Below are 18,296 nucleotides of genomic sequence, written 5' to 3'. Positions count from 1 at the left end.
AACCACATCCACGAGACGTGTTTCGGTCACAATGAAATGCTACCGCGGTTGTTCAGTTGCACAGCTAGTGCTGTTTAATGAGAAGATGAATCCCTGCCTCCTTTCTAACTAAGATACCTTGTGAACAGTCAGTGCTGTCAGCACCTATGAATAGAGGAAGCTCTCTGCCCGGGACTCAGTTCTTCTCGCTGGGTCCACACCCCACTCTCAGTCCTCCCCATCTAGCAGTGTTTGTGCCCTATGGGTATTTGCAAGGCATCTTCTTGTTTAGCTCACAAGCTTCCCATTAACTTCCCTAACTTCCTCCAAACAACTGTTCTTCTCCGTCCTAAATATCCAAGTCCAGCACCTTTCCATCCAAGTCAGCAAGATGAATTTGTTAGAAAGGTCTGTCACTGAAAGGGCAAGTTTAGCGTTTTAGGAAATACATTTGGGAATTTGTTAAAGGAGCCAGTTTCATTAATTTGTTTTTTACCATTTTAATCATTTTATTTTATTAATTTATTGTTTATTGGCTGCTTTGGGTCTTCGTTGCTGCACACAGGCTTTCTCAAGTTGTGGCGAGCAGGGGCTACTCTTCATTGCGGTGCTCAGGCTCCTCATTGTGGTGGCTTCTCTTGTTGCAAAGCACGGGCACTAAGCCTGCGGGCTTCAGTAGTTGCGGCACACGGGCTCAACAGTTGTGGCACAATGGGCTTAGTTGCTCCGCGGCATGTGGTATCTTCCTGGAGCAGGGATCGAACCCATGTCTCCTGCATTGGCAGGCAGATTCTTAACCACTGTGCCACCCAGGAAGTTCCAGTCTCATTAATTTGTAATATGACCTTGGCAAGTTACTTAACTTTAGCCTCAGGGTATCTAATATAAAACTTGGACAATAGTTTTAAGAATAAAATTTAAGAATTTTTTTTTTTTATTTTGAAAGATTTTTAAAATACAGGATATAATGTTAGCAGTTATCAGTAAGAAATCCAACTCCTACCTCATAGGGTTGTTATAAGAAATAATTAAAGCAATTTATATAAAGTTTATTAACTTAGTTGAATAGATTAGGATATCTATAAAAATTTGTTCAGGGCTTCCTAGGTGGCGCAGTGGTTAAGAATCCGCCTGCCAATGCAGAGGTCACGGGTTCGATCCCAGCTCCAGGAAGATCCCACATGCCGCGGAGCAACTAAGCCCGTGTGCCAAAAAAAAAAAAAAAAAAAAATTTGTTCAATAAATATTTGTTGCTATAATTAAGTTTGTGGGGTGTTTGTTTTTTATATATTTATTTATTTGTTTGTTTGTTGGCTGCATTGGGTCCTTGTTGCTACACAAGGACTTTCTCTAGTTGAAGCGAGCGGGAGCTACTCTTCGTTGTGGTGTGTGGGCTTCTCATTGCGGTGGCTTTTCTTGTTGTGGAGCACGGGCTCTAGGTGCACAGGCTTCAGTAGTTGTGGCACCTGGGCTCAGCAGTTGTGGCTTGCAGGCTCTAGAGCTCAGGCTCAGTAGTTGTGGCACACAGGCTTAGTTGCTCCGTGGCATATGGGATCTTCCTGCACCAGGGATCGAACCTGTGTCTCCTGCATTGGTAGGTGGATTCTTAACCAATGAGCCACCAGGGAAGTCCCTTGTCTTGTTTTTATAACTCAACACTATAGGCAACCAGCATAACTACCAGGATTTGTGAACTTATAAGTTCAATTATTTCAATCCCTGGTACCATTAAAAGAAGAGGCAAGTTGGGAAGCAAAACTATAGCAGGTAGCCCAGAGATTTTATCATCTAGGCCATGTACCCATTCACTTCTCAGGACCATAAAATGCTTCTCATTTAGGGACAATGAATTAATGATATGAATTCAACCATGTAGTCACGGGGAAGGAGGGAGAAAGCAAGCAAGGAAGGAAAAGGGTAAAAATTAATTTAAATATAACAGCAATTCTGGCCAACATTCCATCCCGTAGGCCAGTACCCCGGAGTGCAGGTGAGACAGGAAACATGAGTCCATCTGTCTCGAGTCCCACAGGCCTAGATAAGGGAAGAGGCAAAACCACACACATTGCACTTCACAGGCAACTCCAGAGACTGGGGGGTATTTTTTGACTCTTATTTTCCTCTTATGTGCTGACCTGAGGATTTACTTGTGCAGAGAATATGTAATGTACAACTCCAGTGCCTCTGAACTCTCCTGCTAACCATGAAAATGGCTGGACATAAGTATATGACCTCAAAGGGTCAAGGATAGAAGACGAGTCTCCTGTGGAGAGTAAATTAGCACACAGATTGTTCTCTCCCGCCCCCGTATGGTATCTTAAGCCACAGAGACTCAATGGGATAAGCACGAGGCTGGCCACTGCCCCCGGACCCCCAACGCTCCCTCCCCGGCAAGCGTTCTCACCGAGCAGTCGGAGTGGAGTCACTGGGCTAGTCCCCAGCCCCCTCTGAGAAGGACTGTAGACTGTACCTGGTCTCCAGGCTGGCAGCCTCCTGAAGCATCTCCTCCGTGACCGTATCTGCGTGATAAAACTCTCTGAGCGCCAGCAGCAGCTCCTCCTTTCGGTGCACAGGCAGGCTCTCCGCGTTGAGCAGGGCCCTGGCCCCAGAACGCACCTGCCGGCGCTCAGGATCTTCCAGCAGGCGCAAGCCCTCCTCGGAGCCAATGGGGGCCTGGAACTCCCTGGCCAGCTGCTGCTTCAGGTGGTTGTCGTAGTAGTTGGAGACGGCGTGGCAGGAGGTGCAGAGCAGCAGCACATCATGGGAGTTGTGGTCCTTCATCTCGATGGGGAAGTGCTTCCGGTACTCGTGTGGAATCACATTCTTCCTAAACGAGCCCACGCAGAAGGCAGTGCTCATTAGCACACGACACAGAACACACACGGAGCAGGCAGGCGGGCTACTGGGGTTCTGATCCGGGCCCCACAGCCCAACAGACATGACATAAAGGCCGTATCACCTATTTCACTCTCGGCCGGCCTACCAACAGGCCTTGGGTTCCCCTCTCCTTGAAGTGAGTGCAGACCATCGACTGTCAGACTCCTCTGGTGGGCAGGGCTAGGGAGAGGCTAACAACCTTTGGGGAGAAAGTGCTTCCAGAAGGAAAAGCACCCAAGAAATGAGAAGTTCTAATGGCCTTTAGCATCTGGAAAACAACTCTCTCAAAGCCCGCAGCAGGTAACCTCTACTGAAAATTTGGAAGCCTGGTGATCTGTAGAAGCCCATTTGCTTCATCTGAAGAATCCTTTACTCTGAAATTATTTCCCTGGTTCATCAAAGTCCATCATTATCGTCTAAGAAGTACTGAGCTCGCGGGAGAAACTCTTGGCAGCAACAACTATTTGTCTCACTTTGCAAGGGGAGAAAGGATGCAAGTGAGTTACTACATAGAAGCCAGGGACAAAGCCCAGGTGTCTAGGCACCCAGGCCCAGTGCTAACTTCACCTTCGTTGTCTGGGCACCTTGGCTCAGAATAATCTTCTCCGACTGTTCCAGAGCATGCTTGCAGGTCATCTGGATACCCATGTACCAAGGGTCACGGAGCTTGTGAGCCACTCAAGGGAGGAAGGAACTGGTCTCGTTCCTTCATGAGCAAACTCTCTTCATGGCAAACTGTTATTGAGAAGAGTGTTTCCTTCCGGAACCTAAGAACGGGCTCAGGAGGAGCAGAAGCCACACAGCAAGGCCAGGCAGAGTGTGGAAGCTCCTGAGGACATTGGGATGCCCCCTGGGGACAAGTCTCTCGGCCAAAGTGGGCAGACTCAACCAAGCCTGCCGAGGGCTCTGCATGTGGCCTGAAGAGCAATTTCCATCAGAGGCAGACAACAGGGTAGCCCCACCCCACACTCACCGAATGTACGAATCTTTCTTGCCACACACTACACACAGGTTCTCTTTAACCATCAAGTAGTAGTCTCCCGGGGATTCCGGTCTTCCCGCAGGTTCAAACTGTAGCTTGACCACAAAAGGCTCCTCACTCACCAGCTCTTAGAAGAAAGAAGCAGCGTTCGTGTATGACTGGCCACTTCTCCCCCAGGGAAGAAGCACCACCTCACTTGTTCTCTGCTGTGTCTTAGCAGAGATCACTATTTCTGGGTTTTGTTTGTTTGTTTGTTTGTTTGGCTGCACCCTGAGGCATGTGGGATCTTAGTTCCCTGACCAGAGATCAAACCCGTGCCCCCTGCAGTGGAAACGCAGAGTCTTAACCCTTGGACCACCAAGATAGTCCCTTCTTCTGGGTTTTGAACTGCCCCGCCCCCTGTGTCTCGAGGTCTCTCTGCCTTCTGTCCACCCCGTTCCTCTCCCTTGCCTCACGCCCACTCCAATCAGTGCCACATGCACCTAATTGTATAAATCAGATATGACAGTTGAATCTCAAACCTCCAATGCCTTTGTCCAGGTACCACTGAGCTTTTCTTCGATCACAAGTGCAGAGGGGCTGTCCATCAGGAGCGTGGAGAAAGCAGTTGTCATAGAGGGGTGATTTTCTGTGGGGAATGGTGAGAGAAATCTAAAACTGGGAGCTAACTATTGATCAGTTGCCTTCCTATATTCTGAGTCACACAAGCTATTCCATGCTAGGGTCAAACATTACATTTATGGAAAAAAAAAAAAAACATGGCAAGAAATCATGTTTATTCCTCTGTCTGCACTGGGCTAGGAAAGAGAAATTACAATGAATGAGTTTACACCATTAGTTTTTATATTTATAGATGGGGACATTAGGGAGTGAGCTGGGTAGAGTTTACACAGTTCTACTGTGAAAGTGAGCAGGACTAGAACACCAGGAAAATTTCCCTGTAGAGTAATCACTGGATTAAACAAAGTAAATTAAAATTAAAGAACTTCAAGCTAAAGTAATGAGTGCCACGTGGATTTATTTCTGGCTCATAAGCAATATTTGCTTCAACTTAATCATCCAATTTCTAAAGGCACTGTGCTATAGGGGCCATGCTATGGGGGCCAAACTTCCACTCCAAAGTACTTATTAGTCACCTTTCTGCAATAGAGGCATAAGCTGTACAGGAAAATCCTCATTGGCTAGAGAATATTGGCTTAGAGCTGGATAGTATTCTTCATAATCAAATACTAAATGAACAAGAAATCAGATGATGCATTTCTCCTGAAAAGTGTGAGGCACTTCATGTTACTTTCGCAGCTATCCTGAAGCAAGCGAGGAATAATTACACCCTTATTTATAACTGGATAAGTACAGGTCTAAGGTCACCTCAAGGTCAGTGACAAAGCTAAGTTAAGCTCTCCTCATTTCCACTCCAACTGCCCCAAAATAAAAAAGTATAAGAAGGACAAAAGGGAAAAATATACAAGTAAATCAAAGGATAGCTCCAAATGTCCTTGAAGGAAAGGAAAAATAAAATTAGTCCTTGGAGAGCCTCTGCCACCATACCACACTAGCCTTCTCCCCAGACCCAAGGTAAGGGCATCATGCCTTTTGCTGGAGGCTGGGCCTCTGACTCTACCAGACACGGAACAACTCAGTTACCTGGCAGAATAGCCCACTCCCAGGGGCTTTCTTTTATGTTTTCTAGGGTCTCTCCCTTGGTGGCTGCCTGGCAACGTTCCATCAGTCCTTGACTTCTTATTTCTTGGCTTCTGCTGAGATTCTGTTGCTTCTCCATTAACCTCTTCTCCTGATCTGCTAATTCCTTTGCTTCGGAATGGGATATCTACCACATCCTGACACTTCTCCAAGACTTTTCTCCAGCCAATGCTGTCATCATTTTCTTCTAGGGTTGAATTCCTAGAGAAAGGGTATCCAAGAAGATGGAGAAAGAGAGCCACTGAAATCTGGGCATCCCTGGCAGCATAAATTACCTGAAGAGAAAAGTCAGAGATCAGTGGAATCCGGAAGGCAAACCAAAGAGAGCAACTTCAAAATCAATCACAAAGACAGAGACAACTTTTAGGTTCTAATTCAAGATGAACAGTAGTAACCCAGGCACCATGCACTCCTTAAAAACTTTTTATTACAAAAAATATAAACTATACAAAAATAAATCGAATAGTAAAATGAATCCTCATGTTCTCTTTGTTTTTAACTAACATAGCTAAAGTAATGACTTACTCTAAATGCTCAAAATTCCTAATCTATATAAATCAGTGTTTCTTCCTATCTGCTACTAAACCTGCTGAACAGATTTTTCTCAAGTTCAGGGTAGGGTAGTTACCACAGGTCTGACAACTAGTACCTGAACTTCACTTTGGAAATGGTCATCATTCAGAACAAGTGAAACCAAGATGTATTAAGAGGCCTGTGTGACTACTGATCAGAAACAAACTGTCATATATATTAATACGATATGTAAAACAAGGAAAACAAACAGTTTCGAACATGGACCTCAAATCAAAAGTCACAAGGGCCCATTTCTGGAATTTATGTATTTAATGATGGTAAGTCATTCTCCCAAGCAACTAGGCACAGGCAAGCTGGTCATTGAAAAAAAGTAGTCAAAACTATAATTAATAGCTCTTCCCAACAAAACATGTAAGGATGTTAAAATTCCTTTAATTCACCTTTAATCATCAAGCCTGGTGAATAACACTATCAGTATGGTTTTTTGTGCTTTTAAAATAATAGGAAAAAAGAATAGAAAAATAGGAGAAAAGATTTGGATAAAATTTTCCACCTAGACTCAACCATCTACATCTCTGTTAGCGAGTTGTCTCCCACAGGAAAACAGGGTATTTGAAGGTGAAGAGTTCAAAGTGCTTTTTAACAAATTATTCCCAAATGACGAATCCAAGGCATTTTTCAATAAATGGTGCTGGAACAACTGGAGGTCCACATGCAAAAGAATAAAGCTGGACTCCTACAGCATACCACACACAGAAATGAACTCAAAATGGATTATGAACCTAAGTGTAAGAGCTAAAACGTAAGACTCTTAGAAGACAACATAGGAGTAAATGTTCATGACCTTGGGTTAGGCAACAATTTCTTAGATATGACACTAAAAGCATGAGCAATAAAAGAAAAAATAGATAACTGGACTTCATCACAGTTAAAAACTTTTGTGCTTCAAATGATCCCATCAAGTAAGTGAAAAGACAATCTGCATAAAATGGGAGAAAATATTGATAAATTATGTATCTGATAAGGGATCAGTATCCAGAATATCCAAAGAACACACACGCGTGCGCGCGCACACACACACACACACACACACACATACATATGTCTCTTAAAACTCAACAATTTAAAGACAAACAACACAATTAAGATGTGAGCAAAGGATGTGAATAGACACTTCTCCAAAGGAGATATACAAATAGCCAATAAGCACATGAAAGATGCTCAGCATCATTGGTCACTAGGGAAATATAAATCAAAACCACAATGAAATACCACTTCACACCTACTAGGATGGCTCTAGCCAAAAAGATGAATAATAATAAGTGTTGGTAAGGTCATGAAAAATTGAAACCCTTATACATTGCTGGCGGGACTATAAAATGGTACAGTTACCTTGGAAAATAGTTTGGCAGTTACTCAAACAGTTAAACATAAAGTTACAACATGACTCAGCAATTCCATCCTAGGTATTTACCAAGAGAACTAAAAATGTACCAGGGTGAGTCAAAAATTATCCACACTCTGGCTGTAGAATTTATTTTAATTAACTTTTAGAAAAGACACATACATCATTTTTCAACATAATCTCCTACTTTTCAATACATCTTGTCCATCTGTCAACAAGCTTTCGTATTCCCTCATTAAAAAATGTTTTAAGCTGAGCTACGAGCCACGAGTACACCGCTGTCTTTACTTCTTCATCAGAAGTGCATCTTCGCCCTTGTAGGGCTGCTTTCAAGGGACCCAACAGGTGAAAGTCCAGTGGAGCAAGATCAGGACTATAGGGAGGATGCTTTAACACCTCAAAACAAAGTAATCCACGACAGACTAAGGTTTCGAAAGGTTTGTGCAAGATGGGTACCGAAACAACTCACAAAAGAGCATAAACAGAAGCGTTTGGATATCTGCAAACAAAATTTGGACCGATACTCTAAGGAAGGTGAAAGTTTCTTAAAGAGAATCATTACTGGTGGTGAGACATGGATTCATCACTACGAGCCTGAGATTAAACGGTAGAGTATGGAATGGAAACATCCTCAATCGTTGACCAAGAAAAAGTTCAAAAGTCAACCATGAGCTAGAAAATTGATGCTTACAGTCTTCTGGGATTCCCAAGGGCCAGTATCAGAACATTATCAGGAAAAAGGTTCAACAATCGGGAATTCCCTGGTGGCTCAGTGGCTAAGAATCCACCTGACAATACAGGGGACACGGGTTCGATCCCTGGTCCGGGAAGATCCCACATACTGTGGAGCAACTAAGCCCGTGTGTCACAACTACTGAGCCTGTGCTCTAGAGCCCGCAAGCCACAACTATTGAGTCCATGTGCCACAACTACTGAAGCCCTCTTGCCTAGAACCTGTGCTCCACAACAAGAGAAGCCACTGCACTGAGAAGCCCACACACCACGATGAAGAGTAGCCCTCACTCTCTACAACTAGAGAAAGCCCACATGCAGGAATGAAGACCCAATACAGCCAATAAATAAATGTACTTTTTATCTTTTTTAATAAATTTATTTAAAAAAAAGCTCAACAATCAACAGTGCTTGTTACAATGAGATGCTTATTGAAGAGCTGAAACCTAAACTTTGGATTAAACACAGAGGACTGCTATCCAAGGGCATTGTGATCTTGCATGACAATGCACGCCCACACACTTCTGCCCACACCATCAGCACTCTGCAAAAACTTTGTTTTGAGGTGTTAAAGCATCCTCCCTATAGTCCTGATCTTGCTCCACTGGACTTTCACCTGTTTGGTGCCCTGAAAGTAGCCCTATGAGGACGAAGGTTCACTTCTGATGAAGAAGTGAAGACAGTGGTGCATTCCTGGCTCACAGCTTAGGCTAAAACACTTTTCAATGAGGGAATACAAAAATTTGTTGACAGGTGGACAAAGTGTATTGAAAAGTAAGGAGAGTATGTTGAAAAATGATGTATTTTTTGGTAAAAGTTAATTAAAATAAATTCTACAGCCAGAGTGCGGATAATTTTTGACTTACCCGCGTATGTCCATGTAAAAACTTATACACAGATATTCATAGTGGCATTATTCATAACAGCCAAAGAAAGAAAGCAACCCAAATCTCTACCAATTGATAAATGAATAAACAGAATGTAGTCTATCCATACAACGAAGCATTATTTAGCAATAAAAGAAATGAAGTACCAACAGACGCTGCAACGTGGATGAACCACAAAAACATGGTGAGTGAAGAAGCCAATCCAAAAAAACCACATATTCTATGATTCCATTTATATGAGATGTCCACAACAGGCAAATTTATAGAGACAGAAAGTAGATTAGCAGTTGCCTAAGGCTGGGGTGTTGGGAAGGTAAGATGGGAAGTGACTGCTAATGGGTAAGGGGTTTCTTTTGGGGTGATGAAAATGTTCTAAAACTAGATTGTGGTGATGGTTACATAACTCTGTAAATATACTGAAAACCCATTGACTTGTATACATTTTTTTTGGCCGAGTCACATGGCTTGTGGGATCTTAATTCCTCAACCAGGGATCAAACCTGGGCCCCTAGCCGTGGAAGCGCAGAGTTCCAACCACTGGACTGCCAGGGAAGTTCCTGACTTGTATACTTTAAATGGGTGGATTTTACTGTATGTAAATTATATTTTGATAAAACTATTAAAAGAAAGGAAGGAATGAACCAACCAAGGCACAAAGACGTAACTTACTTAAGGTCACAGCAAGTCAGAAACAGCTTTAGAAAACAAATTCAGATACTTTGATTCCCAGAACTCTCTCACAGGATAATATTAATCTTAACATACTAACTATTGCTAACTCTTTCCATTAACAATGTTTTGGAGGACTTCCCTGGCAGTCCAGTGGTTAAGACTCTGCGCTTCCACTGCAGGGGGTATGGGTTCGATCACTGGTCAGGGAACTAGGATCGCCGTATGCCAGATCAGCAAACAAGAGAAAGTGGAAACCTAGGCCTGTAGGGGTAGTAAGCAAAAAATCCAAAAATCAAATTAATCTGAGCCACAAGGAATGGCAAGTATAAAAAATGGGAGTCACCAGGTATCTGTAAAAGCAATGATACAAGCAGGGGTGAAAACAGCAGGACAAGGCGACAGTTTCCATAAAGAACATTTACAACCTCAGATCTCCCCTCTTACAGCACAGGGCCAAGCAATTACTCCTTCTCTGACCCAAAAGAGTAAAAGTTTGTAGACCCCAAACTAAAATGGAGTCACTTATGTCAGAGACAAAATGGAGGTGGCCAATGCAGGTGTAGTAAAGAAAATGAAACTTTATTTAACATAACTTGCAGGAATTTACAGCTCTTCTCAGAACTCAGCAGAGGATGGACTTCCCTGGTGGTAGAGTGGTGAAGAATCTGCCTGCCAATGCAAGGGACACGGGTTTGATCCCTGGATCTGGGAAGATCCCACATGCCATGGAGCAACTAAGCCTGTGTGCCACAACTACGGCAGCCCACGTGCCTAGAGCCCATGCTGGGCAACAAGAGAAGCCATTGCAATGAGAAGCCCACGCACCTCAATGAAGAGTAGTCCCCACTCTCTGCAACTAGAGAAAGCCCATGTGCAGCAACAAAGACCCAACGCAGTCAATAAATAAATAAATAAATTTTATTAAAAAAAAAAAAAAAAAAGAAAAGAGAGCAGAGGATGCCAGTCAGTCTCCAAACATCAAATCTGTTTATGCCATCTTTGGACTTCCTTATTCCCGTCTAAGCTACCCTGATCCAAATAAGGAAGAAGACCACTAGGCAACCAATCAGCTGAAAAAGCCAAATAACTTCCACATTTACCCCATGAAAACCCTTTAGTCTGTGAGCAACTTGAAACTCATTGCTCCCATGGCCTTCAGTTTCCCAGCTTGCAGGTCAAAACTATTGCAATAAACTCATATTTCTGCTTTGTTTTACTCAGTGTGCAGAGTTTGAGTTTTGACAAGTTTAAGTCATTATAGTGGCTAAATCACAGAGGATCTGGACCTAGTAATATCAGGCCTGGAGGAGGTTGGAGGCAAAGTGTCACCAGGAAAAAGGGGGATTATGGAAAAATCTACATATTAAATGATGAGACTACCAGCACATTCTCTCCCACTCAGCTGCCAAAATATAGTCTGTGGGGCTTATACCTCATGGGCAGAAGACTAGAAGATTCATATCTGGAGAAACTAGTGGCCTGAGAGAAAAGACTTACAGTTATCGACATTTGATTATAATTTATAGTTACTGATAGTAAAACCTGCTAGTCAAAAAACTCTGGCCATATGCACTGTGCTCTCATGCCATTTTTTTTTTTTTTTTTTGGGCACACGGGCTTAGTTGCTCCACGGCATGTGGGATCTTCCTGGAGCTGGGATCGAACCCGTGACCTCTGCATTGGCAGGCGGATTCTTAACCACTGTGCCACCTAGGAAGCCATTTTTTTTAAATGTCATTTTTTTTAAATGTCAATTTTAAATATTATTTTCTGTATTTTACAAAATCTCACTAAGTATTAGGTTTAAAATTAGAAGAAAATAAAATTTTTTAAACAAAGAATGAAAAAGAGTCTTTGGGAATTCTGAATTCTCACGATAATATGGATCACAAATTTAGTTTCAAATTTGGTAGCAATCAACTTTTTCTTCTCAATGTTTTAATTTGAAAGTTTGCAAACCTACAGAACTGTTGAAAGAATGACAACTGACATTCACAACTGTCAACATTTGTTTTATCTCTTTATAATACATACACCACACAAATATTTTGTTTTTTTGCTGAACCCATTTCACAATTAAGTTGCAGCTATTATGATGCTTCATCCCTGAATACTTTATTGTGCATCTTCTAAGAACAAGGACATTCTCCTACATAATCACAACACCCAAGAACTTTAACACTGACAAAATACAATAATACACAGCTGTATTCTAACCTCTCCAACTGTCCCAAAGATGTCTTTTACAGATGTTGCAGGATTCAGGCTTTTTACTATATTTACATAATTGTGTAACCTTCATCAATTAATTTTAGAACATTTTTATCACCCTAATAAGAAAACTTATATCCTTTAGCAGTCGTCCCCCACTTCTCCCAGCCCCAGGCAACCACTAATTTATTTTCTGTCTCTACAGATCTGCCTGTTCTGAACATTTCATATAAATGGAATCATACAATATGCGATCTTTTGTGACTGGCTTCTTTCACTTAGCATAATGTTTTCAAGACTCGTCCATGTTGTAGCAGTTTTATTGTAGCAGTGTAGTTTTATTGCTGAATAACAGTCCATTGTATGGCTATACCATATTTTATTTACTCATTCATCAACTGATAGATTCAATTGGCGCTTTAATGGCTCCTTCGTAAGTAGAAATGGATAGCTAAGGATCTAAACATTTGAGAAAAATCTTTAACGTGAAACACAGAGACTAAATCAAGCAGTTAAAATTAGAAATTCAGAGGAAAACGAGGCAATGCAGGAAGGAGAAGAAAACTTCAGAAATCTTCAATACTCAAAGATAACAGAAGATACTGTATTCATTAAACAAAAATGCAGTTATTTTAAAAGCGAATATTCAGAGAAGACTAGGAGCTCTTATAACTTAATATGATAGGAATAATTAAAAATTTGATTGAAATATTGAACTTGAGGAAATTTCCCAGGAGGTGAAACAAAAAATATAGAGATGGAAAATCAAAGAGGAAATATTTTACTGGAAAATTAGATCAATTCAAGGAATCCAATATACAAATGAGTTCTAGAAACAAAAGAGTGAAATTTTCCAGGAACTATTATGAGAATAATTCCCTGAACTGAAAGACATGAGCTTCCAGATTGAAAGGGTCCACTGAATTCTAAGACTATAGTGAAAAATGGCCCACACTAATGTATACTCATCATGAATTTTTAAAACTAAGAATAAAGAGAAGATTTTCCAGAAAGAAAAACAAGTCACATACTCAACATCAACACTGGAAGCTACAAGGAGAAATGCCTTCAAAGTTCTGAAGGAAAATGATTTCCACCCTAAAATGCTATCCTCAGACAAACTACCAGTTAATAGAGAGGAAAAATAATATCTTTTCAGACATGCAGGGTGTCATATATTAAGTTCCCATGCTCCTTTTCTCAGGAAGCTATTTTGAATGTACTCCACCAAGACAAGAAAGTAAAAAGACATGAAATTTTTAAAACAGAGCATCTACTACAGAAGAGCGGTGAAGGAAATTCCCAGGCTGAAGGTAAACACACATTTCAGGATGAGAGGTGGGCAGCAGGGCTGGAGTGCGACCAGTCCTGAGAGCAGCGGGACGACCGAGGGCTCCAGGAGGGCTAGCTCCAAGGGAAGATGAAATGGGTAAGTTACCTGACTGTGTCTGAACCAGCAGAGGAGATCTCTCCATAGATCTGTTAAAGAGTCTGGGGTTGAAACAGTGAACAGGTATATAGAAAACTAAGCAAACAAAAATGTAAGTTACTACTCCTGGGAAAACAAAAAGTTGTACAAGAAAAAAGCTTAACTGCAGTTTACTATGTGGAGCAGCTATAAACAGCATCAATATAAGTAAACATTAATCTGATAAAAAAAGATGATGCACCCCTATTGGAAGCATGGGAAAGGGAATACGTATCTGTCTGGGGACAGAGGAATTGCAGGAGGACTCAATCATGTCTCCCACAGCAAGATGTTGAAAGATAATATGTAAAATAAGAAAGTGTAATATATGCATGTAATGGTAAAATATAATGGTAATTACCAGAAAGAAATGAAACTGGTAAAGTAGGAAGAGCAATTAGGAATGGGGGAGAAAGGCCGGGAACTAGTTGCTGTTTCTTAACAGAAGTCTCAGAACACTGTATTTTTAAAGTATGCATTTGTATCTGTGACGAAAAAAGTTACATTTTCTGAAACGCCTGGCATATAGTAAATGCTCAAAAAAATAGATTAGGGACTCTTACCCTTTTATTTAAGTGACATCTACATTACCATAGACCAGTTAGCTTGCGTATCATCAACAAGTATATTTTTAAGGCATTTCCACCCAACACTGATATCGTAATTGAGGATTAGAATTCTTAAAATAATTATACTTCACAAGCAATGACTCTTCCACTCTCAACTACTTTGATAAGAAGTACCTGATCCTCAGTCAGAGTCTCAGCATCCCAGTTGCTGCAACGAAGTAGAAGGGACTTGTCAAGGGGGAAGTTCAAAACAGCCTCAGCAAGTGATTTCAGGCTAAGCCCATTAGAGAGCAAATTGTTTCTACAAGAAATAAATAAAATCATATGTCAAAAATGGGCAAAGGACAAGAACAGGCAAATCAAACAAAGCATATAAATAGCCAATAAACAAATGACACATACTCAATCTCACTACATCAAATCAAATCAAAAGTATATACAATTTTAAAAGCTACCAGATTACAAAGATTTTTTTAAATACCTATATCTAGTATACTGATGGAACATGAAGAATCACAGTCTAGCCTAAAATTTGTGAACTGAACATCTATACAACATTTATGAAAAACAGTTTGCCAGTAAATAGCTATCAAAATTTTGAACATGAAAATTCTGTGATTCAGTAATTCCACTTCTAGTAATTCACCCTAAGACAAATGTACACAAAACAGTCTTCATTACAGCATTACTTACAGTAGCAAAGAACTGGAATCAACCTAACACCCTCAACAGAAGACTGTTTAAATATCCACGCAATTAAATTCCACATAGCAATTAAAAATAAGGAAGTGGATCTATATATGAAAAGAGGTCCATGACGTATTAGTTAAGTAAAAAGAGATTAGGAAAAAAAAACATATATTATGGACTCTTTATATTGATATATATACACTACACAATAACTGTGTGTATGTGAAAGTGAGGAAGCACAGAGAGTTAACTAGAAAGACACTAATCAAATGTTAGTGATGTTTTCTCTGTGTGTGGGGTTTGGGGTGATCATAAATCTTTACATTTTTTATATTTGAATTGGCTAGTATTTGTGTATTTTCTCATTTGAAAAGGGTGATAAGGCTATTTTCATTGAGGGGGTGAAGGTACAATAAAATCAAATAATCTTCTACTCTTCAAACACTTTCTGATTCAAATAGCTGCAGGGTGGTGAAAAAAATTAATTTTACCCAAGGATTGGAGAATCCAAACAAGGGCTAATGTAAAATTAAGAATACATCAGTCGGGACTTCCCTGGTGGCTCAGTGGTTAAGAATTTGCCTGCCAATGTAGGGGACATAGGTTCAATCCCTGGTTCGGGAAGATCCCACATGCCACGGAGCAACAAAGCCCGTGTGCCACAACTACTGAGCCTGCATGCCACAACTACTGAAGCCCGCATGCCTAGAGCCAGTGCTCTGCAACAACAGAAGCCACCGCAATGAGAAGCCTGCGCACTGCAACGAAGGGTAGCCTCTGCTCGCCGTAACTAGAGAAAGCCCCACACACAACAATGAAGACCCAAAGCAATAAATAAATAAATTAAAAATTAAAAGAACACATCAGTCTACAAAAGTGGAGCTGACTTCCTGGTTACCAAGTGAGAGACTAGACATTTTAGAGGAGGAAGCTTGGAGGTGGAAGTTCACATCAGTGTTACAACATGCAGGATTCCCTCAGGTACTGTGGAAAATGAAAGCATTAAAATGACGAAAAGGAAGTCTTTCCTTACAAAAGCAAGCAGTAACTGGATGGATTTCATCATCCCCAAAAGGCAGCACTTGACTAAAATGTTAAAAAAAAAAAAAAAGTTCCACACACACTGAGGTAAAATATATAAGGTCATGGTTCAATTAATGGAAATTAAGAATCTGGGGGAGACAAACTTCTTTCCTTTTTAGATTTTTTGAATCTTTTTATGCTTTTCTCTATATGAGTAATTACAACAGTAATGAATGTTTATTGTTAAAAATTCGGACAATAGAGACGAGTAATGGGTAAAAAGTGAAAGCCCTCTGCCCCCCACTTCCACTCCTCAGGAATCATGACCCTCATGAGGATGTTGTGGCCCCTCCAGACCTTTTTTACAGACAAACAAACAAACAGATGGTTAGATGGAGGAGCAGATACAGTTTCATGGTATTTGTTTTGTTTTTTATTCTGCAACTTGCTCTATCACTTAATGCATCAGGGACCTTCTTCCACAACAGTAAATACAAATATACTTACTACATTCTTTTTAACAGCTGTGCAATTTATCAAGCCTGGTTATTCCATAATCCTTGAAATCATTACCCTCATTGAAAGACAGTGTTTAGTTTTTAGTTATTTAATTCCATAGGTCCTTAGTTTTTTTTTTAAATGTCGTATTTGGGAAGGTTTCACATTTTTTGAGGATGGATTAAAAACAAGATGCCTGGACTTCCTAGGTGGCGCAGTGGTTAAGAATCCGCCTGCCAATGCAGGGGACACGGGTTCGAGCTCTGCTCTGGGAAGATTCCACATGCCACGGAGCAACTAAGCCCGTGTACCACAACTATTGAGCCTGTGCTCTAGAGCCCATGAGTCACAACTATTGAGCCCATGTGCCACAACTATTGAAGCCCATGCACCTAGGGCTCGTGCTCCACAAGAGAAGCCACTACAATGAGGAGCCTGCACACCACAATAAAGAGTAGCCCCTGCTCTCAGCAACTAGAGAAAGCCCGTGTGCAGCAATGAAGACCCAAAGCAGCCAATAAATAAATTAAATAAATAAATTAAAAAACAAACAAAAAAACAAGATGCCACCTTTGCCACTTCAAAGTTTCACTAGGAAAGATTCCAAAGTAATATACAATAATCTCAATAATAAATTATCTTCTGCTGACATATAATAAAAATATAGAGCATATGAAAAAAAGAAGACAGCATTACCAAGAAAATCTGTGCTCCTCTCCAAAGTCAAATGAAAGTAACGACTACTTAGAGCAAACATCAGGAGTTACCTAGAGCTAAAAGCTGAGTCTAATTCTGGCACTGTAATGTCAAATTTCTTCTACGACATGTCAAAAACATTTTACCTCTAAAGTACTCAATAGTAAGAATGTTTAAAATTTTAATAAGATTTCACTAAAAACGAGAAAGCCTGATAAATGCTTCATTCTGATTTCTAGAGAAGTTCATGGTAATATTCAGCTTTGGCCAAATTTTTATTTTGACACTTGGCCATTCTGCATTTAGGCAGGTGAGTAAGGGCACTTCTAAAGTCTCTACACTCAGAGGACTGTAATTGGAGAGAAAGAGATCTGGAAGGACAAACCAGTCAGATGATGGTGGTGCTAAAGGTGGTAGTGATGAGGGTCGATGACACTGATGATGCTGGACAGTAATAGCTGAAGTTTACACAGCACTCTCTCTACGTCAGACACCATTTCTAAGTTTTTTACATAGTTTAACGCATTTAATCTTCACACTAATCCTATTATTTCTAATTTACAAATGAGAGAACTGAGCAACAGTAAGGCTCAGTAACTCGCCAAAGGTCATACAGCTGGTAAGAGGAAGACTGGGGTTCCCGCCCACACAGTCTGCTCCAGAGTCAAGTCCTGGCCACTATATACATGGCCTCTAATAGCAGAGTAACGGCGGGCACCTGTGGGGAGGCAGTGCCAAAGGGAGGGGGGCCTGATGAAAGGCGGCTTTTGCTGTTATACTCCAAATCCTTTTACAGAGCTAAAAAATTTTTACGGTAAATATTTTAACGTATTTCTTGAAAAAAATGGATACTTCACTTATGAGTTTTATTTACACAAGCCAAACTACTAAACTAAAATAAAATTTCATTTACTGCTAAAAAATTATAAGCATAGATTTTTAATCAGGCCTTCTCTTAGTTTCTCAAATCCTCCAAGCTTTCAATATCAGTGTCATGGAGAAAGGCAGGGAGAGAGGCTGTTTCAGTTCACATTGTTAACATAAGGACCTACATATATACATGGGAAGGTAAACTGCAGCTTTCTAAAAAAAAAAAAAATTTCCAAAGAAAAGAAGAAATCTGGTAGGGTGAGCAGAAGTTTTCCATTTTTCTAAATGTTATACTCAAGAGCCTACTAAAAAAGTAAGAATAATTGATATAACCTGTATGCTAACTCTAGAAAAGTGGAGGAGCCTGGAGGTCCTTTGGTAGTTATGGGTGGTTTTGTTCTATTAGTGATAATAATAAAAGAAAGGTGCCAACCTCCTTATAACCTAGTAATTCCTTCATTACTATTAAAAAGGGAAAATTGACAAAAAAAAAAAGGTAGAA

At 40.6% G+C, this 18,296-nt stretch overlaps 1 protein-coding gene across 11 annotated transcripts in view; it reads right to left on the bottom strand.

The window, feature by feature from the left end:
* The window catches only part of EXD2 (exonuclease 3'-5' domain containing 2), a 100,250-nt gene that overhangs the window by 10,501 nt on the left and 71,453 nt on the right, over window positions 1-18,296 (bottom strand). For 10 of the 11 annotated variants that reach the window (XM_057730650.1, XM_057730645.1, XM_057730646.1 and 7 more), the window contains 5 exons: window positions 14,192-14,318; window positions 5,483-5,814; window positions 4,360-4,466; window positions 3,830-3,965; window positions 2,450-2,806 (listed from right to left, as the gene is read on the bottom strand). In XM_057730650.1, coding sequence (XP_057586633.1) covers window positions 2,450-2,806; window positions 3,830-3,965; window positions 4,360-4,466; window positions 5,483-5,814; window positions 14,192-14,318 — 1,059 coding nt within the window. The remainder of the gene's footprint in view (window positions 1-2,449; window positions 2,807-3,829; window positions 3,966-4,359; window positions 4,467-5,482; window positions 5,815-14,191; window positions 14,319-18,296) is intronic. The other variant, XM_057730652.1, reaches the window with a different exon arrangement.

The sequence above is a fragment of the Hippopotamus amphibius genome, chromosome 4 (genome assembly GCF_030028045.1).
Source record: "Hippopotamus amphibius kiboko isolate mHipAmp2 chromosome 4, mHipAmp2.hap2, whole genome shotgun sequence".
Lineage (NCBI taxonomy): Eukaryota > Metazoa > Chordata > Mammalia > Artiodactyla > Hippopotamidae > Hippopotamus > Hippopotamus amphibius.
The sequence above is the reverse complement of the archived record's forward strand: the minus strand, read 5'-3'. Positions and strand labels throughout refer to the sequence as shown.